Raw genomic sequence first — 23566 nt, forward strand, 5'->3', positions numbered from 1 at the left:
CGCTTACTATGTGCAAAGCACTGTTCTAAGCGCTGGGGAGGATACAAGGTGATGAGGTCGTCCCACGTGGGGCTCCCGGTCTTCATCCCCATTTTCCAGATGCGGGAACTGAGGCCCAGAGAAGTGAAGCGACTTGCCCAAAGTCACACAGCTGACAAGTGGCGGAGCCGGGCTGCGTTTCCCGCCCACGACGAGCTGGCCGCCGAGGCGGGGAGACCGACATAAACAGAGATAAATAAATGAGGGATAGGGACGTCAGCGCTGGGGGGCCGGGGGAAGGAAGGGGGACAAATCCCTGATGCAGAAGGGAGAGGGAGAAGAGGCAATGAGGACTTTGCTGGGCTGATGCGCTTTCTTAATCTCCACGTACAGATGAGGGAACCGAGGCCGGGAGAAGAGAAGTGACTTGTCCAAGGTCACGCAGCAGGTACGTGTTGGAGCCGGGATGAGAACCCAGGTCCTCTTGACTCCCAGGCCCGGGCTCTACCCGCTAGGCCACGCTGCTCCTCGTAATGTGCCGATCAATGGGAGAGATCCCCTTCCCACGTGGGGCTCCCAGTTTAGGGCCGGGGGCAGATGGATTCGTCATAATTGTCGTATTTATTCAGCGCCTACTCCTTGCCCAGCACTGTACTAAGCGCTGGAGTTGTCATTATTATTTTAATGGTATCTGTTAGTGGTATTTACTGAGCGCTTTCTACGTACGGAACACCGCACGAAGACCCTATTTATTCTGTTGATGAAACGTCCATCGCCTCGATTCTATTTAGTCGCCATCGTTCTTACGAGACGTTCTTCCCCTCGACTCTATCTATCGCCGTCGTTCTCGTCCGTCCGTCTCCCCCGATCGGACCGTGAGCCCGTCCGACGGCCGGGACCGTCTCTGTCTGTTGCCGACTCGTTCATTCCGAGCGCTTAGTCCGGTGCTCTGCACGTAGTAAGCGCTCGATAAATACTATTGAATGAATGAATGAATGAATGACCTTGGAAGAGTAGAATGCAACGGGATTAGCAGACGAGTCCCCTGCCCGTCACGAGCTTACAGTCTAGATCGACCCATCGATGATATCGACTGAGCGCTTACTACGTGCGCAGCAATGTTCTAAGCGCTTGGGAGAGGTCAATGCAATAGATTAGACCGTGCGCCCGTCACCGGGCAGAGATTGTCTCTATCTGCTGCCGAATTGTCCTTTCCAAGCTCTTAGAACAGTGCTCTGCACGTAGTAAGCGCTCAATAAATACGACTGAATGAATGAATTTAGCAGACACGCCCCCTGCCCCTAACGCGCTTACAGTCTAGAGGTTAAAAGTTAAGCGCTTACTAAGTGAGCGAGGCTCAGTGGTAAGAGCCCGGGCTTGGGAGTCAGAGGTCATAGGTTCGGATCCCGGCTCTTCCACTCGTCAGCTGTGTGACTGTGGGCAAGTCACTTCGCTTCTCTGGGCCTCAGTTCCCTCATCTGTAAAATGGGGATGAAGACTGTGAGCCTCACGTGGGACGACCCGATGACCCCGTATCTCCCCCAGCGCTTAGAACGGTGCTCTGCACCTAGTAAGCGCTTAACAAATACCAACATCATTATTATCATAAGTGCCTGGCTCTTAGTAACTGAGGTAGATCCAAGCTGATCAGGTTGGACGGCATCCTTGTCCCCCGTGGGGCTCACAGTCTTCATCCCCATTTTACAGATGAGGGAACTGAGGCACAGAGAAGCGAAGGGACTTTCATTCGTTCAGTCGTATGTATTGAGCGCTTACTGTGTGCAGAGCGCTGTACTAAGCGCCTGGAAGGTACAATTTGGCCACAAAGAGGGACAATCCCTGCCCACAGAAGATTCAGTCTAGGATTTGCCCAGTATCGCACAGTAGGCATGGGGTGGAGCTGGAATTAGAACCCAGGTCCTTCTGACTCCCGGGCCCGGGTTCTACTCACTAGGACACACTGCTTCTCAGATGATAATAATAACGTTGGTATCTGTTAAGCGCTTTACTATGTGCCGAGCACCGTTCTAAGCGCTGGGGGAGATACAGGGGCATCGGGTCGTCTCACGGGAGGCTCGCAGTTAATCCCCATTTTCCAGATGAGGTCACTGAGGCCCAGAGAAGTGAAGTGACTTGCCCAAGGTCACACAGCTGACAAGTAAGCCCATCAATGGGCCGGGATCGTCTCTATCTGTTGCCGAATTGTCCATTCCAAGCGCTTAGTACAGTGCTCTGCACACAGTAAGCGCTCCATAAATACTATTGAATGAATGACTGAAAGTGGCAGAACCGGGATTCAAATCCATGACCTCTGGCTCCCAAGCCTGGGCTCTTGCCACCGAGCCACGTTGAGCTTAATGTGCACCTAGTGAGCGCTCAATAAATACTAGTGAACGAATGAATGAATTTAAAGAAGAATAAATGAAAAGTTTTCAGAGAAAGGGACAAAATAGCCTAGCCTGGCAGAGGCTCCAAAAGTGCCAGGGTTCCCAAAGGTGAGCCAAGGTTTGGGACTAAATAATAATAATGAGGAGGAGGAGGAGGAAATTTGCCAAGCCCTGTCCTAAGCCCCGGGGGAGGTTCAAGGTCATCAGCTCGTCCCACGTGAGCAGCGGGGCTCAGTGGAAAGAGCCCGGGCTTTGGAGTCAGGGGTCATGGGTTCGAATCCCAGATCTGCCACTTGTCAGCTGTGTGACTCTGGGCGAGTCACTTCCCTTCTCTGGGCCTCAGTGACCTCATCTGGAAAATGGGGATGAAGACCGTGAGCCCCGCGGGGGACAACCTGATTCCCCTGTGTCTACCCCAGCGCTTAGAACAGTGCTCTGCACACAGTAAGCGCGTAACAGATACCAACATTATTATTATTCATCCCCATTTTATAGATGAAGGAACTGAGGCCCAGAGAAGTGAAGTGACTTGCCCAAAGTCACAGGTACCCAAGTTGTTTTTCTTGTGACTAGCGGGACAAACGACTGTCGATAATAATAATAACTGAGGTATTTGTTGAGCATTTACCATGTGCCAGGCACCGCACTAAGCGCCGGAGTAAATAATAATTAGAATTACTGTATGCATTAAGCGCTTACTATGTGCCACAAACTGTACTAAGCGCTGGGGCGGATACAAGCACATGGGGTTAGACACAGTCCCTCTCCAGCACGGTGTCCATCCCCATAGAGAAGCCGCGTGGCTCAGTGGAAAGAGCCCGGGCTTGGGAGTCAGAGGTCGTGGGTTCGAATCCCGTCTCCGCCGCTTGTCAGCTGTGTGACCTTGGGCGAGTCACTTCACTTCTCTGTGCCTCAGTTCCCTCAGCTGTCAAATGGGGATGAAGACGGTGAGCCCCACATGGGACAAACCGATGACCTTGTATCTCCCCCAGCGCTTCGAACGGTGCTTGGCACATAGTAAGCGCTTAACAAACGATTAGACCGTGCGCCCGTCCAAGGGCAGGGACCGTCTCTATCTGTTACCGATTTGGCCATTCCAGGCGCTTAGTACAGTGCTCTGCACAGAGTAAGCGCTCAATAAATACTATTGAATGAATGAATGAACAAATACCATAATTATGATTATTATGTGACAGAGGAGGGAACCGAGGCCCCCGAGAAGCGAAGTGACTGGCCCAAGGTCACATGGCAGACAAGGGGCAGAGCCGGGATTGGAACCCACGACTTTCTGAGTGCCAGGCCCGTGATCTAGCCACCGTGCCACGCTGCTTCTCGATGCAAAGGGAAGAAAGGGAAGCGGGGAGGTCTAATGGAGAGCGCCCAGGTCTGGGCGCCAGAAGGACCTGGGTTCTAATGAAGCAGCACGGCCTAATGGGGAGAGCACAGGCTTGGGAGTCAGGAGGTCATGGGTTCTAATCCGGCTTTGCCACCTGTCTGCTGTGTGACCTCGGGTGAGTCGCTTCCTTCTCCGGGCCTCAGTGACCTCATCTGGAAAATGGGGATGGAGACCGGGAGCCCCACGGGGGTCAGGGACTGGGTCCAGCCCCGTTTGCTTACTTCCATCCCCGCGCTTAGTATTCATTCATTCAATCATATTTATTGAGCGTTTACTGTGCGCAGAGCACTGCACTAAGCGTTTGGAAGGGACAACCGGGCGGCAGGTAGAGACAATCCCTGCCCGACGACGGGCTCACGGTCTAAATGGAGTTCGAATCCCAGCTCTGCCACTTGTCAGGTGTGTGACTGCGGGCAAGACACTTCACTTCTCTGGGCCTCAGTTCCCTCATCTGTCAAATGGGGATTAACTGTGAGCCTCACGTGGGACCACCCGATGACCCTGTCTCTCCCCCAGCGCTTAGAACGGTGCTCGGCACAGAGTAAGCGCTTAACAGATACCAACATTATTATAAACGGAGGAGACAGACAACGCCTGGCACATAGTAAGCGCTTAACAAATAGTACAATGATTACTATTAGCTTGTCACTAAGTGCAGCGCTTAGACCAGTGCCTGCCACATGGTAAGGGCTTTAATGAACACCATTAAAATAAAATAAAAAATTCACGAGCTTGGCTGCGCCACTTGCAGAACGTCCATCAAGCTCCGGTATTTAGAGAAGCAGCATGGCCTAAGGGATAGGGCCTGGGAGTCAGAGGGTGGTGGGTTCTAATCCCGGCTCGGTCACTCGTCCGCTTTATGACCTCGGGCGAGTCCCTTCGCTTCTCTGGGCCTCAGTTGCCTCACCTGGAAAAGGGGGATCGGAGACGGTGAGCCCCACGGGGGACAGGGTCTGGGTCCAACCCGATTGGCTTGGATCCACCCCAGAGCTTAGTACAGTGCCAGGTACTTAATATTTACTATGCGCTTACCATGTTAAACGCTTACTATGTGCCAAGCACTGTTCTAAGCGCTGGGGTAGGTACAAGGCTGTCAGGTTGTAATAATAATAATAATAATAATGTTGGTATTTGTTAAGCGCTCACTATGTGCCGAGCACCGTTCTAAGCGCTGGGGTAGACACAGGGGAATCAGGTCGTCCCACGTGGGGCTCACAGTCTTCATCCCCATTTTACAGATGAGGGAACTGAGGCACCGAGAAGTGAAGTGACTTGCCCAGAGTCACAGAGCTGACGAGTGGCCGAGCCGGGATTCGAACCCATGACGTCTGACTCCACGTGGGGCTCACGGTCTTCATCCTCGTTTGACAGATGAGGGAACTGAGGGCAGGGAGAAGTGAAGCGACTTGTCCAAGGTCACGCAGCAGACAAGTGGCAGCATGAGAACCCACGACCCCTGACTCTCAGGCCCGGGCTCTTGCCACTAGGCCACCCTGCTTCCCTAATAATTAATAATAATAATAATAATAATGATGATGGCATTTGTTAAGCGCTTCCTATGTGCCAAGCACTGTTCTAAGTGCTGGAATAGATCCAAGGTGATGAGCTCCACGTGGGGCTCCCAGTCTTCATCCCCATTTTGCAGACGAGGTCACTGAGGCCCCAGAGAAATGAAGCGACTTGCCCAAGGTCACCCAGCAGACAAGTGGCAGAGCCGGGATTATTCGTTCATTCATGGGGAAGCAGCGTGGCTCAGTGGGAAGAGCCCGGGCTTGGGAGTCAGAGGTCATGGGTTCGAATCCCGCATCCGTCACCTGTCAGCCGTGGGACGGTGGGCAAGTCGCTTCACTTCTCTGGGCCTCAGTTCCCTCATCTGTAAAATGGGGATGAAGACTGGGAGCCTCACGGGGGACAACCTGATCACCTTGGATCTCCCCCAGCGTTTAGAACAGTGCTTGGCACATAGGAAGCGCTTGATTCTATTTATCGTTCTCGTCCGTCCGTCTCCCCCGATGAGACCGTGAGCCCGTCAAAGGGCAGGGACCGTCTCTGTTGCCGATCTGTCCATTCCAAGCGCTTAGTCCAGTGCTCCGCACATCGTAAGCGCTCAATAAATACTATTGAATGAGTGAATGAATGAATGAATGAATGAATAATAAAAATGATGTGCGGAGCACCGTGCTGGGGGGGAGATACAGGGTCATGTATCATCTACGTGTATCCACATGCTGATGTATCTACAGAGTAATGGTCTGAACAAACGCCGATGTGATTATTATGATGATTATCGATTATTGATTATTAATAACCAGTGAGCGCCTCCGGGGCGCGGAGCCCTAGCGCCGAGCGTCCGGGAGAGGGCACTGCTGCGGAGCCCCAGAAATAGGACCGGAGGAAGAGCCGCCGCCGTCGTCGTCGTCGTCGTCGTCGTCGTCGTCGCCGCCGCCGGCCCTGCGCCTCCGGGGGTGACGTCATACAGGGGTGACGTCACTCCGAGGGATGACGTCATGTCGCCGAAGGGGGGGGGGCAGCCGGGGGAGGGCCCCGGGGAGCCAATGGGCGGCGCTCCAGCTGGGCCGGGGGGCGGGGCCGGCCGCCCCGGGTGACGTCGGCCACCAGGTGGCGGCCCGCGCGCCTCGGCCAATGGGAAGGCGCGGCGGGGGCCGGGCGGGCCGGCGGGCGCCGCGATTGGCGGAGCCGCGGGGGGCGGGGTCGGGCCCCGCCTCCGGGGAGCCAATGACGGTCTCCGCCGCCTCCCCGCCGCCCAATAGGAAGGCGAGGGGGCGGGGCCGGCGGCCGGGGGGCGGGGCCGGCGGCGGGGGCGGGGGCCGGCGGCCGGGGGGCGGGGCCGGCGTCCGGGGGGCGGGGCCGGGGGCGGGGCCGGCCGGCCCATGGGGGCGCGGCGGGGGCGGGGCCGAGGAGCGGGCGGCCAATGGGGCCCGGGCGGGCGGGCGGGAGCGGGGAGGGGGAGGAGGCGAGTCGGGGAATAAACACTGGGCGAGCGGGCGAAGCGGAGCGGAGCGGAGACGGAGGAGAGAGAGGAGAGGGCAGGGCGGCGAGGGCGGCGGAGGCGGCGGGGATGGCGGCGGCGGCGGAGGCGGCCGAGGTCCGGACCAACATCCAGATGCTGCTGGAGGCGGCCGATTACCTGGAGCGCCGAGAGCGAGGTGACGCCCCCTGTCGCCGCTCAGCCCTCACCCCTCCCCTCTGACCTCCCACCCCCCCCTCCCCGGCCCCCCCCCCTCCTGCCGTCGGCGGGGGAGGGCGGATCTGGGGGGGGCGAGAGTGGAAGGGGAGGGCGGATCTGGGGGGGCGAGACTGGGGGAAGGGCAGATCTGGGGGGGGCAAGAGTGTAAGGGGAGGGCAGATCGGGGGGAGCAAGAGTGCAAGGGGAGGGCAGATCGGGGAGGGCAAGAGTGGGGGAAGGGCAGATCTGGGGGGGGCAAGAGTGTAAGGGGAGGATAGATCTGGGGGGGCAGGAGTGGGGGAAGGGCAGATCTGGGGGGGGCAAGAGTGCAAGGGGAGGGCAGATCGGGGGGAGCAAGAGTGCAAGGGGAGGGCAGATCGGGGAGGGCAAGAGTGGGGGAAGGGCAGATCTGGGGGGGGCAAGAGTGTAAGGGGAGGGCGGATCTGGGGGGGCAAGAGTGGGGGGAGGGCGGATCGGGGGGAGCAAGAGTGCAAGGGGAGGGTAGATCTGGGGGGGCAGGAGTGGGGGAAGGGCAGATCTGGGGGGGGCAAGAGTGCAAGGGGAGGGCAGATCGGGGGGAGCAAGAGTGCAAGGGGAGGGCAGATCGGGGAGGGCAAGAGTGGGGGAAGGGCAGATCTGAGGGGGGCAAGAGTGTAAGGGAGGGTAGATCTGGGGGGGCAAGAGTGCAAGGGGAGGGCAGATCGGGGGGGGGCAAGAGTGCAAGGGGAGGGCAGATCGGGGAGTGGACGGGAGAGCGGGGGGGGGGGGGCACGAGAGGACAAAGTGGCGAGATGGTCCGGGGCAGGTGGAGCTGGGGGGCAAAAGCGGGCGGGCCGGTACCCGGTGGTTGTCCAGGGCCGAGAACGGGGGAGCCGCCCCCCGTGGGGGGCCGGGGTCGGGGGCGCCGCCGACGGAGGCGTCGACTTGGATTTTTTGCAGAAGCGGAGCACGGCTATGCCTCCATCCTACCGTTCGACGGCAAGGACGCGGACGCCTTCAAGAGGAGGGGCAGGTCCAAGAACAGCAGCATTAACAGGTAAAGGGGCCAACGTCCCCGTCCTCCTCCCGGGGGGCTCCCTCCGGACCCCCACCCTCACGGAGACGCCGCCTCCCCGACCTCTCGCCGCTCCGGAGGTGGCTTCCCCGGCTCCGTCGACGGATCGTTCCTTCCCAGCGCTCGGTACGGCGCTCCGCGCGCAGCGGCGCCCGGTAAATAGCGGCGGACGGATGTCGACCGCGTAGGCCGCCGCCCGCCCCCTAACCTTCCTCTTCCCGCAAATCGATCGTGTCGACGGTGACGGCGTCCACTGGGCCCTCGCTCCGTGCCACACGCTGCACTGTTGGTTCAGTGGCATTTATCGAGCGCTCGCTACGTGCAGAGCACCGGGCTGAGCGCTCGGAACGGACGAGTCGGCAACAGATAGGACGGTCCCTGCCCGTCGGACGGGCGCACGGTCCCGCCGGGGGAGACGGACGGACGAGGACGATGGCGACAGATGGAGTCGAGGGGAAGGACGTCTCGTAAGAGCGACGGCGACCGAATAGGATCGAGCGCCGCGGCTCGGATGGGACCCGGTCCCCGTCCCCGCGTGGGGCTCACGGTCTCCGTCCCCATTTGACAGACGGGGGAACCGAGGCCCGGAGAAGGGGAGCGGCCGGCCCGAGGTCGCGGAGCGGACGGGGGGGGTCGGCGTCGGGATTGGAACCCGGCGCCTTCGGGGTCTCCGGCCCGGGCCCGCCGGGCCGGGCCGCTCCCCAGGCGGCCCTTCTCCGTCGGGGGGGTGAGAGGGGAGGTATTTCGGATGTCTCTCCGTAATGATTCTTCCCTCCCCCCGGCCTCCCCGACGGGAGAGATCTCCGGGAGAGACGTCGGGCGGGCGGTCGGGCTCCGCTCTTTCCGCCCCGGAAAGAAATCTGGATTTGAGACGCAGCGGGGCTCCGTGGAAAGAGCCCGGGCTTGGGAGGCAGAGGTGGTGGGTTCGAATCCCCGCTCCGCCGCTCGTCAGCGGCGGGACCGTGGGCGAGTCGCTTCGCTTCTCGGGGCCTCGGTGACCTCGTCCGTCAAATGGGGAAGAGGGCCGCGAGCCTGCCGGGGGACGACCCGATGACCCCGCGCTCTGCACAGAACGGTGCTCTGCCCAGAGTAAGCGCTTAAATATCAACATTATTATTATTATTGTTATTCTTGATCCCGGCTCCACCACTTGTCGGCTGTGTGACTGTGGGCGAGTCACTTCGCTTCTCTGTCCCTCAGTGACCTCATCTGGAAAATGGGGACAAAGACTGAGCCCCGCATGGGGACAACCTGATGACCTTGTCTCTACCCCGGCGCTCAGAACGGTGGTTGGCACCTACTAAGCGCTTAGCCACTACCATCGTCGTTATCATTAAATCCGAGGCGATTCCTCCCCCCAGATCGACAGAGCCGTTGGCAACCCCCCCGCTTCCCCAACCCGCCCCGTCCGTTTCAGACGCAGAAGTTCACTTGTACGTGTAGGATCTGGGGGGGAAGAAAGAAAATCGAAAACCGTCGCGCCAAACCGCGGCCTGAGGAAGGAGGGCGTTTCTCCTGGCCTCGTTTTACGCAAACCTGCTGGCCTTTGGGAGGAGCGGCGACGATTCCGACGGCGCCCCGTCCCTCGCCGGGGTCGGGGCCCGCCAGATCCCCCTGAGAATTCGAGTGGGGAAAGCCGTCGGGGCGCGGCCGCGGCCACCGTCGCGTCTTGACGTGTCGCGATGCCTTTCCGGCCGCCCTTCCATTTCTCTCCTTCTCTTTTTCTTTTCCGAAGAGGTCTCCCGCTAGCTGCCGTGCGGACGCGGCGTTTAGGGTGGGACCGGGGAAGCCGGGAAGTTCCCGGTTAGACTTGAACCTCTCCGGTCATCCGCCGGGGCCTCGGCTCGCCCCGTTGGAGCCGCCGGCAGTCGCTACCTGCCGGGTGTATTTTTTCTTTGCGTTCGTTTTTCGACTCCCCCTCCCACCCCGGGGGCGGGGAAGGGTGTCGGTTCGCCGACCGGACGGGAAGAATGAGGACGAGTCTGGGATTCGGTCGCGGTCCTCGACTCGCCGGCTGCCCCGCGTCCGCCCGAGGTCAGAGCCGGGGCGGTTGGGCCCGTGAAAGGAGACGTGGGTTCCTGCCACGCCGGTGGCGTTATATTGTTGAAAATGCCGTGAAGCCACGTGGCGCTGGGCCCGAATCTTCGACGTCCGGCTGAAGACTCGGCCGGCAAGAAGTTTCCAGCGAGGCCTGGGTTTCGGGGAAGACGTAATAATGACGTGATAATAACATTGGTATTTGTTAAGCGCCTACTCTGTGCCGAGCACCGTTCTAAGCGCTGGGGGAGATACAGGGTCATCAGGTGGTCCCACGGGAGGCTCGCGGTTAATCCCCATTTGACAGATGAGGTCACTGAGGCCCAGAGAAGTGAAGTGACTCGCCCACAGTCACCCAGCTGACAAGGGGCAGAGCCGGGATTCGAACTCATGACCTCTGACTCCCAAGCCCGGGCTCTGTCGTGCCGCAGCGTGGCTCGGTGGAAGGAGCCCGGGCTTGGGAGTCAGAGGTCACAGGTTCGAATCCCGGCTCTGCCCCTTGTCAGCTGGGTGACTGTGGGCAAGTCACTTCTCTGGGCCTCAGTGACCTCATCTGGAAAATGGGGATGAAGACTGGGAGCCTCACGTGGGGCAACCTGATGACCCTGTATTCATTCATTCAATAGTATTGATTGAGCGCTTACTCTGTGCAGAGCACTGTACTCAGCGCTTGGAATGGACAGTTCGGCAACAGATAGAGACCATCCCCGCCCATTGACGGGCTTGCCTACCCCAGCGCTTAGAACAGTGCTCTGCACCTAGTAAGCGCTTAACAAATACCAACATTATTATTATTTTGAATCCAGCGATTCTTCCCGACCTCTTAGCCAACGGTGATTTGGGGGAGAGCCGACTTTAGGTTGGGGGTTACACCCCGGCGAGGGTGTTTATTGAGCGCCTGCTGGGTCTGACAGATTGGCTCCCGCCCGGGGGGGTACCCCCTTTCCCCCCGTAAACCATCCACACCCCCAGTGTAATGGTGTGATTATCTGGGGGAGGAGGAGGGACCAAGAGAATGACAAATTGCCAGTTCAATAAGTTAGCCTATTTAACCGAGCTTATTCCCCAAAGAGATTTTACAGCCCGTGGAAATCTTTGCCCCCGTCGCCAAGTGAAATCGATCTTTTTTTTTTTTTTTTTTTTATGGTATTTGTTAAGTGCTTACTATGTGCCGGGCACTGTACTAAGTGCTGGGGCGGATACAGATTTTATCAGGTCGGTCACACTTCCTGGTTCCACGTGAGGCTCGCCGCCATAAATCCCCATTTTCCCGATGAGGGAACCGAGGCCCGAGAGAGGTGAGGCGACGTGCCCAACCAAGGTCACCCAGCGGACGAGGGGCGGAGCTGGGATTAGAACCCGGATCCTTCCGACTCCCGGGCCCCGGCTTTCGCCACTAGGCCAGGCTGCTTCTCTGTGGTATTTATAACGATTATGGTGATTACGGTATCGGGCGCTTATTTCGTGCCAAGCACCAGTCCAAGTGCCGGGGTAGATACGAGGTGATCGGGCCGGACACATCTCTTGAGCGCTTACCGTGTGCGGGGCGCTGTCTCAACGGAAAGAGCCCGGGCTTGGGAGTCGGAGGTCCTGGGTTCTAATCCCGGCTCCGCCACTCGGCAGCCGGGGCCGGTCGCCTCGCTTCTCGGGGCCTCAGTGACCTCATCTGGAAAATGGGGATGAAGACCGGGAGCCCCACGTGGGGCAACCTCATTACCCGGTATCTACCCCGGAGCTTGGCACATATAGTAAGTGCTTAACAAATACCATCATCATCATCATCATCATCATCATCATCGTTATTGTCGTTATTATTAGTAAGCGCTTGGGAGGGAAGACTGCGACGGAGCCGGGGGAAATGGCTCCCCGCCCACGACAAGACTCCGGTCGGTCGATCGATGGTATTTATTGAGCGCCCAGGCTAGAAGGGGAGGCCGGAAAGGTCCGGCTGGGCTCCCGATGTCGGGCAGAGGCGTCGCACTCGTCTGCCGGGTGGCCTTGGGCGAGTCGCTTCACTTCTCTGGGCCTCCCTTCCCTCCTCCGGAAAACGGGGACGGAGACCGTGAGCCCCACGGGGGACGGGGACCCGGTCCGACCCGACCCGCTCGTATCCGCCCCGGCCGCTCGTGCAGTGCCTGGCACGTAGTAAGCGCTCGACGAGTACCCTGATCGTTAATGATAATGTTGATATCCGTTAAGCGCTTACTATGTGCAGAGCACCGTTCCAAGCGCTGGGGGGGATACAAGGTGATCGGGTCGTCCCACGTGGGGCTCACGGTTTTCATCCCCCTTTTACCGACGAGGTAACTGAGGCCCAGAGCGGTGAAGTGACTTGCCCAAAGTCCCACAGCTGACCGGGGGGGGGGGGGGGGCGGAGCCGGCATTCGAACCCACGACCTCCGACTCCCAAGCCCGGGCTCTTTCCACGGAGCGACCGTGCCCCGGGCCTCCGTCCCCTCATCTGTAAAATGGGGATGGAGACCGTGAGCCCCACGGGGGCCGGCTCCAACCCGCTCTGCCCGGAACCACCGCGGCGCCTGGCACGTAGAAGCGTTCAACGGATACCGCGACGACGATGACGGTGATCGTTGATAATAACGATGGCATCTGTTTACCGCCACCCACGGCAGGGGGCGGGGGGGGGGGAGGGGACACCCTCCGAAATGAAATCTAGAGCCGGCGTGGCGCGGTCGTCCCAGCCGCGAGCCGGTGGGGCTCGACGGCGCCGCGGCCTCCTCCTCCTCTTCCTCTTCCTCCTCTTGGGCGACCCGACCCGGGGGCCCGAGGCGGCCCCACCCTCAACGGCGCCGAGGCCGCCGGCCCGCCCGGGACCGTGCACCTTGACCCCGGGATTTGACTAGCCCTGCCACGCGCCCGCCCGGGAGAATAGCCCGCAGGAATGGCGGTGGTGGCCGTGGCCGTGGCGGGGGGTCAGTGTGGGGGAGGCCGCGGGAGATGAGTGGCCTTACTGGACCCTGGGCCAGCTGGCCGCCCTTCGCGCCCGCTCCTCACCTCGGCCTGATAATAACTGTGGCATTTATTAAGATCCTAATAATAATTATTACGATAGCTGTTCGGCGCCCACCGCGTGCCGGGCAGCGTACTAAGCGCTGGGCCGGCGACGAGCAAATGGGGTTGGACCCGGTCCCGCCAGGGGCCTCAGTCCAGATGAGGGAACTGGGGCCCGGAGAAGTGAAGTGACTGGCCCGAGGTCGCCCGGCAGGCGAGCGGTGGAGCCGGGATTAGAACCCAGGATCTCCCGACTCCCAGGTCCGGGCTCTGTGCGCCAAGCCACACCGCCTGGCCGGTCGCCTCACTTCTCTGGGCCTCAGGTTGCTCATCTGTAAAGTGGGGATTAAAACTGTGAGCCCCACGTGGGACGGGGACTGCGTCCGACCCGATTAGCTGGTATCTTCCCCCAGGGCTTAGTACAGTGCCCGGCACCTAGTGAGTGCTTGAGTAAGACACTGTGTCACCTTGGGTGAGTCACTCAACTTCTCCGTGCCTCACTTACCACATCTGTCAAATGGGGATGAAGACTGGGAGCCCCGTGAGGGACAGGGACCGCGTCCACCCCGATTAGCTTCTATCTACCCCGGCCCTACCCCTACCCCAGTAAGAATAATAATAATGTTGGTATTTAGGCGCTTACTATGTGCAGAGCACTGTCCTAAGCGCTGGGGGAGATACAAGGTCGTCGGGTTGTCCCCCGTGAGGCTCCCGGTCTTCATCCCCATTTTCCCGATGAGGTCACTGAGGCCCAGAGAAGCGAAGTGACTCGGCCACAGTCCCGCAGCAGCCAAGGGGCAGAGCCGGGATTCGAACCCGAGACGTCTGACTCCCCAGCCCGGAGTCTTTCCACTGAGCCACGCTGCTTCTCTAATACTCTAGTCCAGTGCCTGGCACCTAGTAAGTGCTCAACAGATGCCATCATCATCATCATCATCATCATCATCATCATTATCATCATTAGCCGAGACCGGCAGTCTCAAGGGGGTTCCTGGGTCAGTCGGTGGTATTTATCGAGCGCCCGCGTACTGAGCGCCCGGGGGCAGTCCAACAGACCAACGTGTTCTCGTCCGCCCGTCTCCCCCGATTAGACCGTGAGCCCGTCAGTGGGCAGGGACCGTCTCTATCTGTTGCCAGATTGTCCATTCCAAGCGCCGAGTCCAGTGCTCCGCGCGTGGTAAGCGCTCAATAAATACTGTGGAATGAAAGAATGAACAGTCCCGTTCCCCGCCCACAACGAGCCGACAGCGTAGAGGACTCCCGGAGGCCTCCTCCCCCCTCCTACCGCCCGCGCCACCCCCGGGCACCCGGGCACCCGGGCCGGACCTCGGCTACCCGCCCCCGGGTCCGGGCGGAACGACCCGGAGCCGCCCCGGCGCCTCCCCGGGAACCGAAAGGGGCGAGCGCGCCCGTCCCCGGGTCGGCCTTCGGAGCGACGAGGCCGGCGAGGGCGCGGCGCGGTCGGAGGCGGGAGGGCGGGGGTCAGCCGGCGCCCCGGGCCTCGTGGCGGGGCTGCCGCCTGCACGCGTGGAGATGCGTGTGTGAGCGGGAGAGCCCGGACGCGGCCTGTGACTTGGACTTTTGGAATCGAGGGAGAGGCTCTCCCTACCTGAGATACCGGTTATTTCCCACCCGGGCCCTCTGGCACCGGGCCGACGCAGGGAGGCGGAGGCCGCGCCAGGCTGCCGGCTCATCGTGGGCGGGGAACGTGTCTCGTCGGTGTGCCGTCGGACTCTCCCGAGCGCTCGGCACAGTGCTCTGCGCGCGGGAAATCGACGGGGAGCGACGCGGCCCTGCGGGGCGAGCCCGGGCGTCGGAGGGACCTGGGTTCCAATCCCGGCTCCGCCACCCTTCCGCCGCGTGACCTCGGGTGAGTCACTTCCCTCCTCGGGGCCTCAGTGACCTCATCTGGAAAATGGGGACGAAGACGGGGAGCCCCGCGTGGGGCGGGGACCGCGTCCGGCCCCGTTGGCTCGTCCCCACCCCGGCGCTTTGCGTGGCTAAGCACTGCGCTAAGCGGCGAGAAGCGGCGTGGCCTGGTGGAGGGAGCCCGGGGCTGGGAGCCGGAGACCGGCGTTCCGGTCGCGGCTCTGCCGGTCGCTCCCGCGGTGACCTTGGGCAAGTCGCGTCGCTCTTCTGGGCCGCGGTTTCCTCAACTGTAAGACGGGGCTTCGATTCCCGTGGCTCCTCTCACGTAGCGAGCCCCGGCCGGGACGGGGACCGGGTTCCGCCGGATTAACCGCTCCGCACACAGCGAGCGCTCAGTAAATACGATCGACTGAACGGGACCTACCCCGGCATAGACCGCCGTTTGACACAGAGTAAGCGCTTAAGACCGTTAAAGGAAAGCCGACCAGGTCAGGCGGCACGGTCCCTGTCCCATATGGGGCTGGCGGCCTGAAGAGGAGGGAGAGCAGATCTTTTTTTTTTTTCTTTAGTGGGTATTTGTTAAGCGCTTACTGTGTGCCGAGCACTGTTCTAAGCGCTGGGGTCGATACGAGGTCATCAGGTGGTCCCACGTGGGGCTCCCGGTCTTCATCCCCATTTTCCAGATGAGGTCACTGAGGCCCAGAGAAGTGAAGTGACTTGCCCAAAGTCACTCAGCTGACAGGTGATGGAGCCAGGATTCGAACCCATGACCTCGGACTCCTAAGCCCAGCCCCTTTCCCCTGAGCCCCACAGAAGGCAAGGTCTTCGATCTCCATTTTCCAGATGAGGAAACTGAGGCCCGGAGAAGCGAACTGGACTTACCCAAGGTGACGCAGCAGGCTGTCAATCGACGGCGGTGCTTGAGCACGTACTCTGTGCCAAGCACTGTGCCAAGGACGTGGGAGAGTACAACGTTAACAGACACATTCCCCGCCCACGATATCCTGACGGTCTAAAAGAAGGGGGACAGGCAGTGATAGAAATCCATCGCAGATATGAACATACGTGCTGTGGGGCTAGGATGAATACCAAATCATCAGTGGCATTTATTGAGCGCTTACTATGTGTAGAGGACTGTACTAAGCGCTTGGGAGAGGACGATACAGCAGAGTTGGTGGACAAGCTTCCCTGCCCGCGACAAGCTGACAAGTCTTCCCCAGTGGGCACGGAGCCAATAATAATAATGATGGCATTTGTTATTGCTGATAACGATGATGGTATTTATTAAGCGCTTACTTTGTGCCAAGTACTGTTCTAAGCGCCGGGGTAGAGACAAGGCGATGAGGTCGACCCCCGTGGGGCTCACGGTCTTCACCCCCATTTTACAGATGAGGGAACTGAGGCACAGAGAGGTGAAGTGACCCGCCCAAAGTCACCCAGTTGACAGGATTAGAACCCACGTCCTCTGACTCCCAAGCGCGGCCTCTTTCCGCTAAGCCACGCCGCTTCCCATAAATGCTTACTACGTGCCGAGCACTGTACTACTGAGCGCTGGGGTGGACGCCCACAAAACGAGTTGGACGCAGTCTCTGTCCCATGCGGGGCTCCCAGTCTTAAACCCCATTTAATAATAATAATGTTGGTATTTGCTAAGCGCTTACTATGTGCCAAGCACTGTTCTAAGCGCTCGGGGAGATACAGGGTCATCGGGTGGTGCCCGTGGGGCTCCCAGTCTTCATCCCCTTTTGACAGATGAGAGAACTGAGGCCCAGAGAAGCGAAGTGACTTGCCCACAGTCACACAGCTGACAAGTGGCGGAGCTGGGATTCGAACCATTTGACAGCTGAGGTAACTGAGGCACAAAGCAGTAAAGTAATAATAATAATACTGGTGGTATTTGTTAAGCGCTTACTCTGTGCAGAGCACTGTTCTAAACGCTGGAATAGATATAGGGTCATCAGGTGGTCCCACGGGAGGCTCACAGTTAATCCCCATTTGACAGATGAGGTCACCGAGGCCCAGAGAACTGAAGTGACCTGCCTACGGTCACACCACTGACGAATCCCGATTCGAACCCATGATCTCCGACTCCCAAGCCCGGGCTCTTTCCACTGAGCCACGCTGTTTCTCTAAGTGATTTGCCCAAGGTCACGCAGCAGACAAGTGGCAGAGCTAGGATTAGAACCCGTGACCTTCTGACTCCCAGGCCCGGGCTCTACCCACTGCGCCACACTGCTTAGCCAAGCGCATGGAGGACTGTGGGAAGGGAGGAGGCAACGAGGAGCGGAGGGCCGGTGGCCGAGCCGGGATTAGGGGCGTCAGCGTGGCTCAGTGGAAAGAGCCTGGGCTTCGGAGTCAGAGGTCATGGGTTCGACTCCCGGCTCTGCCACTCGTCAGCTGTGTGACGGTGGGCGAGTCACTTCGCTTCTCTGGGCCTCAGTTCCCTCATCTGTCAAATGGGGATTAACTGTGAGCCTCACGTGGGACGACCCGATGACCCTGGATCTCCCCCAGCGCTTAGAACAGTGCTCTGCACATAGTAAGCGCTTAACAAATAACATTATTGAAGCCCAGGTCCTCTGCCCCCCTAGCCTGGGCTTTTTCTTTTTTAAATGGTATTTGTTAAGCGCTTACTATGTGCCAGACACTGGATTAAGCGCTGGGGTAGGTAGCAGAGCAGAGAAGCTGCGTGGCTGAATAGACCCCGGGTTTCGGAGGCAGAGGTCGTGGGTTCTAATCCCGGCTCCGCCGCTTGTCCGCTGGGTGACCTTGGGTAAGTCACTTGACTCCTCTGTGCCTCAGTGACCTCCTCTGGAAAATGGGGATGAAGACTGGGAGCCCCACAGGGGACAACCTGATCACCTTGTATCCACCCCATTGCTTAGATCGGTGCTTGGCACATAGCAAGCGCTTAACAAATATCAACATTATTATTATTATTATTGTTATTGCAAGCTAATTATGTTGGACCCAGTCCCAGTCTTCATCCCCATTTTTCAGATGAGGGAACTGAGGCCCAGAGAAGTGACTGGCCCGAAGCCCCACAGCAGGCAAGGGGCGGCGCTAGGATTAGAACCCAGGTCCCCTGACCTCAAGGCCCGGGCTCTTTATTTTTTTAATGGTATTTGTTAAGCACTTACTATGTGCCAGGCACTGTACTGAGCGCTGGGGTAGATGCAAGCTAACCAGGTGGGACACAGTCCCAGTCCCACATGGGGACTCACAGTCTTAATCCCCATTTTCCAGGTGAGGGAACTGAGGCCCAGAGAAGTGGAGGGAATAAGCGCTTAGCACAGTGCTCTGCACATAGTAAGCTCTCAATAAATACGATTGAATGAATGAATTTGCCCCGAGTTCCTGCAACAGGCAAGTGGCAGAGCCAGGATTTGAACCCAGGCTCCGTGACTTCCAGGGCTGGGCCCTTTTTTGTTTGTATATGGTATTTGTGAAGCACTTACTGTGCGCCAGCCACTGTACTAAGCGCTGGGGTAGAAACAAGCTAATCCGGTGGGATACAGTCCCCGTCCCCCGTGGGGCTCCCTGACTTCATCCTCATTTTACAGATGAGGGAACTGAGGCACAGAGAAGAGACTTACCCAAAGTTCCGCAGCAGGCGAGTGGCAGTCGTTCATTCAGTTGTGTTATTGAATAAAATAAAATAAATGGTGGTATTTGTTAAGCGCTTACTATGTTCAGAGCACTGTTCTAAGCGCTGGGGGATACAAGGTGATCAAGTTGTCCCCGTGGGGCTCCCCGTCTTCATCCCCATTTTCCAGATGAGGTCACTGAGGCCCAGAGAAGTGAAGTGACTCGCCCAAAGTCACACAGCTGGCCAGTGGCAGAGCCGGGATTAGAACCCACGACCTCTGACTCCCAAGCCCGCGCTCTTTCCATCGAGCGCTTACCGTGTGCAGAGAGCACTGGCAGAGTCCACCACCACCACAAACAGACGCATTCCCCGCCCGCCCCGAGCTCCCGATCTGGAGGAGCAGAGGCGGAATTCGAACCCAGGCCCTCCCGACTCCCGGGGCCGGGCTCCATCCGCTAGGCCGCGCCGCTCCCCCGGGCTTCGCTGTGGGCGGGGCCTGTGTCTGTTGGTGGTCGCGCCGCACTCTCCCAACCGCTCCGTACGGTGCTCTGCACCCCAGGAAGCGCTCAGTACATCCGATGGAATGAATGAGCCACTTCGTGGGCCGACGGGGGCGAGCGGACACGGCGGGGATCGGAGATTCCCCGAGACCACCCCACGGGCGGGGAATGTGGCTCTTTCATATCCTTGGGCTGTAATTAATGTTGGTATTTGTTAAGCGCTTACTGTGGGCAGAGCACTGTTCTAAGCACTGGGGTGGATACGGGATCATCCGTTTGTCCCACGTGAGGCTCACAGTTAATCCCCATTTTACAGATGAGGGAACTGAGGCACATCGCTTAGGACAGTGCCCCGCACGCTGTCAGCGCTCAATAAATCCCAGCTCTGCCACTTGTCAGCCGTGTGACTTTGGGCAAGTCACTTCACTCCTCGGTGCCTCAGTTACCTCATCTGTAAAACGGGGATTAAGACCGTGAACCCCACGTGGGACAACCTGATTCCCGTGTGTCTACCCCAGCGCTTAGAACAGTGCTCGGCACCTCGTAAGCGCTTAACAAATACCAACGTTATTATTATTAAATACACCGTCACTGTCGGGCGGTCAAGTGCCGTTGACCGTCTGACTGTTGTGCTCTCCCAAGCGCTTAGGACAGTGCCCCGCACACCATAAGTGCTCAATAAATACCACGTCGTACTCTCTCCAGCGCTTGGTACCGTGCTCTGCACACAGTAAGAGATCGATAAATATGATCGACTATTTTAACCTTCGTTTCTTCAATTGTACTGAGTGCTTACTAGGTGCAGAGCACTGTGCTGATAATGATAATGTTGGTATTTGTTAAGCGCTCACTCTGTGCCGAGCACCGTTCTAAGCGCTGGGGGAGATACAGGGTCATCAGGTGGTCCCACGTGAGGCTCACGGTTAATCCCCATTTGACAGATGAGGGAACTGAGGCCCAGAGAAGTGAAGTGACCTGCCCACGGTCACCCAGCTGACAAGGGGCAGAGCCGGGATTCGAACCCATGACCTCGGACTCCCAAGCCCGGGCTCTTGCCACTGAGCCCCGCTGCTTCTCTTCTGCTTCTTCTCTTGCTACTAAGCACTTGGGAGAGAAGAAACAGCATGCCTAAGTAGATAGAGCCCGGGCTTGGGGCTCAGGAAGTGATGGGTTCTAATCGCGGCTCCGCCACTTGTCTGCCGTGTGACCTTGGGCGAGTCGCTTCCCTTCTCGGGGCCTCAGTTTCCCCCCTCTGGAAAATGGGGATTAAGAGCGTGAGCCCCATGTGAGACAGGGACTGTGCCCGACCTAAATAGCTTGTATCTCCCCTAGCGCTTGGAGAAGCAGGGTGGCTCAGTGGGAAGAGCCTGGACTTGGGAGTCGGAGGTCGTGGGTTCTGATCTCGGCGCCGCCACTCGTCAGCTGGGTGACTTTGGACGAGTCACTTCACTTCTCTGGGCCTCAGTGACCTCATCTGTCAAATGGGGACGAAGACCCTGGGCCCCACGGGGGACCACCTGATGACCTCGTATCTCCCCCAGCGCTTAGAACGGCCCTTGGCACCTAGTAAGCGCCTAACAAATGCCATCGTTATGACAGTGCCTGGCACATAGGAAAAGCTTCACAAAATACCTTGGAAAAACCCCAAATTGGGGGTGCCCCGAGCTTGACGTTTTCCACCTCAGGTGGGGGAGGTTCGGGGGGAACGGGGTGGCCCCGCTTTTTAGGACCCGCTCACGCCGAGTACCCCAAAATAATCTCTGCGTGTGGCGTTCTGTGTCTTTCAGGTCGACTCACAACGAAATGGAAAAGAACCGGTGAGTACTTTCCAACACCCTTTTCGAGGCGAGTCCTGGCGGGTGGGGCCGGGCCTCCACCTGTCTGCCGCGTGACCCTGGGCGAGTCGCTTCACTTCTCTGGGCCTCAGTGATCTCCTCTGTGAAAGGGGGACGGAGACCGAGGGCCCCGCGTGGGACCGGGGACCGCGGCCAGCCCGAGTGGCTCGTCTCCACCCCAGCGCTTAGTAGAGCGCCCGGCACGTGGCACGCGGTGAGCGCTTAACAAATCCCCCCTCTAGACTGTCAGCTCGTTATGGGCGGGGAATGCGTCTGTTGATTCGGGCGTCTGTCCCGGCGCCAAGCTGGCCTTCCTTCCTGGGCCCAGGAGCCATCTTGGGTGGCCCCAATCATCTGCGCTGGGGAAGGGCCCAGCTCAGCTCCCCCCAGAACGAGCCCTCTTCTTCTCCAACGCTGCTTCCGGTGAAGCAGCGTGCCCTAATGGATAGAACCCGGGCCCGGGAATCAGAAGGACCTGGGTTCTGATCCCGGCTCTGCGCTTGTCTGCTGTGTGACCTTGAGCCAGTCGCTTCACTTCTCTGGGTCTCGGTTACCTCATCTGTAAAATGGGAATTAAGACTGAACTTCCTTCCCGTTTTTTCCCTCCTTCCCTTCCCTGCCCTGCCCTGCCCTTCCCCCTCCCTGCCCTGCCCTTCCCCCTCCCTGCCCTGCCCTTCCCCCTCCCTGCCCTGCCCTGCCCTGCCCTTCCCCCTCCCTGCCCTGCCCTTCCCCCTCCCTGCCCTGCCCTGCCCTGCCCTTCCCTTCCCTTCCCTGCCCTTCCCTTCCCCCTTCCCTTCCCTTCCCCTTCCCTTCCCTTCCCCCTTCCCTTCCCTTCCCCTTTCCCTTCCCCCTTCCCTTCCCCCTTCCCTTTCCCCTCCCTTCCCCCTTCCCTTCCCCTTCCCTTCCTCTTCCCTTCCTTCCCTTCCCTCTTCCCTTCCCTTCCCTCTTCCCTTCCCTTCCCTTCCCCTTCCCCTCTTCCCTTCCCTCTTCCCTTCCCTCTTCCCTTCCCTTTTCCCTTCCCTCCCTTCTTCCCTGTCTTCCTTCCTTCCTTCCCTCCCTCTTTCCCTTTCCTTCCTTCCCTCCTTCCCTCTATGCATCCATCCATGCATCCTTCCGTCCATTCTTCCCTCCCTCTGTCTCATCCTCAGAGACGTGTCTTGGGGCTTTTCCGGTGGTCTCCGGCGATTCTCCCCTCTTCTAGACCGTGAGCCCGGTGCGGGCAGGGATTGTCTGTCTTCATTGCCTAACCGTACTTTCCAAGCGCTTACAACAGTGCTCTGCCCACAGTAAGCGCTCGATAAATACGATCGAATGAACGGTTTCCCTCAGAGCCCCGGCTGCCGCCCGGCCCGATGAGAGCTCCCGGTGATGAGTTTGCCAGGGGGCAGAGGGGACAAAGCCGTAGGCTCAGGGAAGGACTTGGATTACCTCTGCCGTCCCCTGAGCCATTCCCAGGGTACACCCAGCCCTCTCGTCACGCACGTATGCGCTCAGCTCCGTGTTCGACGACGGCCGAGTTCAAGCCGGGTGCCGCACACCCGGGGCGAGGGGCGTCCCCTCCTCCCCACCCCCCCAAATCCTGGCCGCGTCCTCTCCGAAGTGGGGTGGATCCAAGCCGGTCGCGTTGGACCCAGTCCCTGTCTTACACTGGGCTCATTCATTCATTCATTCCTTCAAGCATATTTATTAAGCGCTCACTGTGTGCAGAGCACTGGACTAAGCGCTTGGGAAAGTACAGTACAACAATAAAGAGTCACATTCCCTGCCCGCAACGAGCTCACAGGCTTGGGAGTCAGAGGTCCTGGGTGCTAATCCCACCTCCGCCACTGGTCTGCTGGGTGACCTTGGGCAAATCACTTCTCTGTGCCTCAGTGACCTCATCTGGAAAAATGGGGATTAAAAAATGTGAGCCCCACGTGGGACAATCTGATTACCCTGTCTCTACCCCAGCGCTTAGAACAGTGCTCTGCACATTCATTCATTCAATAGTATTTATTGAGCGCTTATTATGTGCAGAGCACTGTACTAAGCACTTGGAATATACAGTTCGGCAACAGATAGGAAGCGCTTAACAAATACCAACATTATTATTATTAAAGAGCCCGGGCTCGGGAGTCAGAGGTCTTGGGTTCTAGTCCCGGCTCCGTCGCTTGTCAGCTGTGTGACTTTGGGCAAACCACTTCACTTCTCTGGGCCTCAGTTCCCTCATCTGGAGAATGGGGATGAAGACTGTGAGCCCCACATGGGACATCCTGATCACCTTGTATCCCCCCCAGGGCTTAGAACAGTGCTTTGCACATAGTAAGCCCTTAATAAATGCCATCATCATTATTATTATTAGAGGGGAGAGACAGACATGAATAGAAATAAATAAAATGGAAATAAGAGTTGTGGGGCTGGGAGGCGGGGAAGAGCAAAGGGGGCGAGTCAGGGAGACGCAGAAGCAAGTGGGAGATGAGGAAAAGTGGACCTTGATAATAATAATGATGGTGGTATTTGTTAAGCGCTTACTATGTGCCAAGCACTGTTCTAAGCGCTAGGGTAGATACAAGGTGATCAGGTTGTCCCCCGTGGGGCTCACAGTCTAAATCCCCATTTTACAGCTGAGGGAAGTGAGGCCCAGAGAAGTGAAGTGGGTTGCCTTCGGTCACACAGCAGACAAGTGGCGGAGCCGGGATTAGAAACCGCGTCCTCCGACGCCACTACGTCACGCTGCTTCCTAGT

General features: G+C 58.7%; 1 protein-coding gene across 4 annotated transcripts in view; it reads left to right on the forward strand.

Annotated features, from left to right (window-relative positions):
* Nucleotides 1-6819: 6819 nt before the first annotated feature.
* MXD1 (MAX dimerization protein 1) overlaps nucleotides 6820-23566 on the forward strand; it is a 40132-nt gene continuing 23385 nt past the window's right edge. For 3 of the 4 annotated variants that reach the window (XM_039912156.1, XM_039912158.1, XM_039912159.1), the window contains exons 1-3: nucleotides 6822-6929; nucleotides 7889-7985; nucleotides 20795-20824. In XM_039912156.1, the coding sequence (XP_039768090.1) occupies nucleotides 6842-6929; nucleotides 7889-7985; nucleotides 20795-20824 (215 nt within the window). In that variant the 5' untranslated portion in view covers nucleotides 6822-6841. Of the gene's footprint in view, nucleotides 6930-7888; nucleotides 7986-20794; nucleotides 20825-23566 lie in introns of all 4 variants that reach the window. The other variant, XM_039912157.1, reaches the window with a different exon arrangement.

The sequence above is a fragment of the Ornithorhynchus anatinus genome, chromosome 5 (assembly GCF_004115215.2).
Source record: "Ornithorhynchus anatinus isolate Pmale09 chromosome 5, mOrnAna1.pri.v4, whole genome shotgun sequence".
Classification (NCBI taxonomy): domain Eukaryota; kingdom Metazoa; phylum Chordata; class Mammalia; order Monotremata; family Ornithorhynchidae; genus Ornithorhynchus; species Ornithorhynchus anatinus.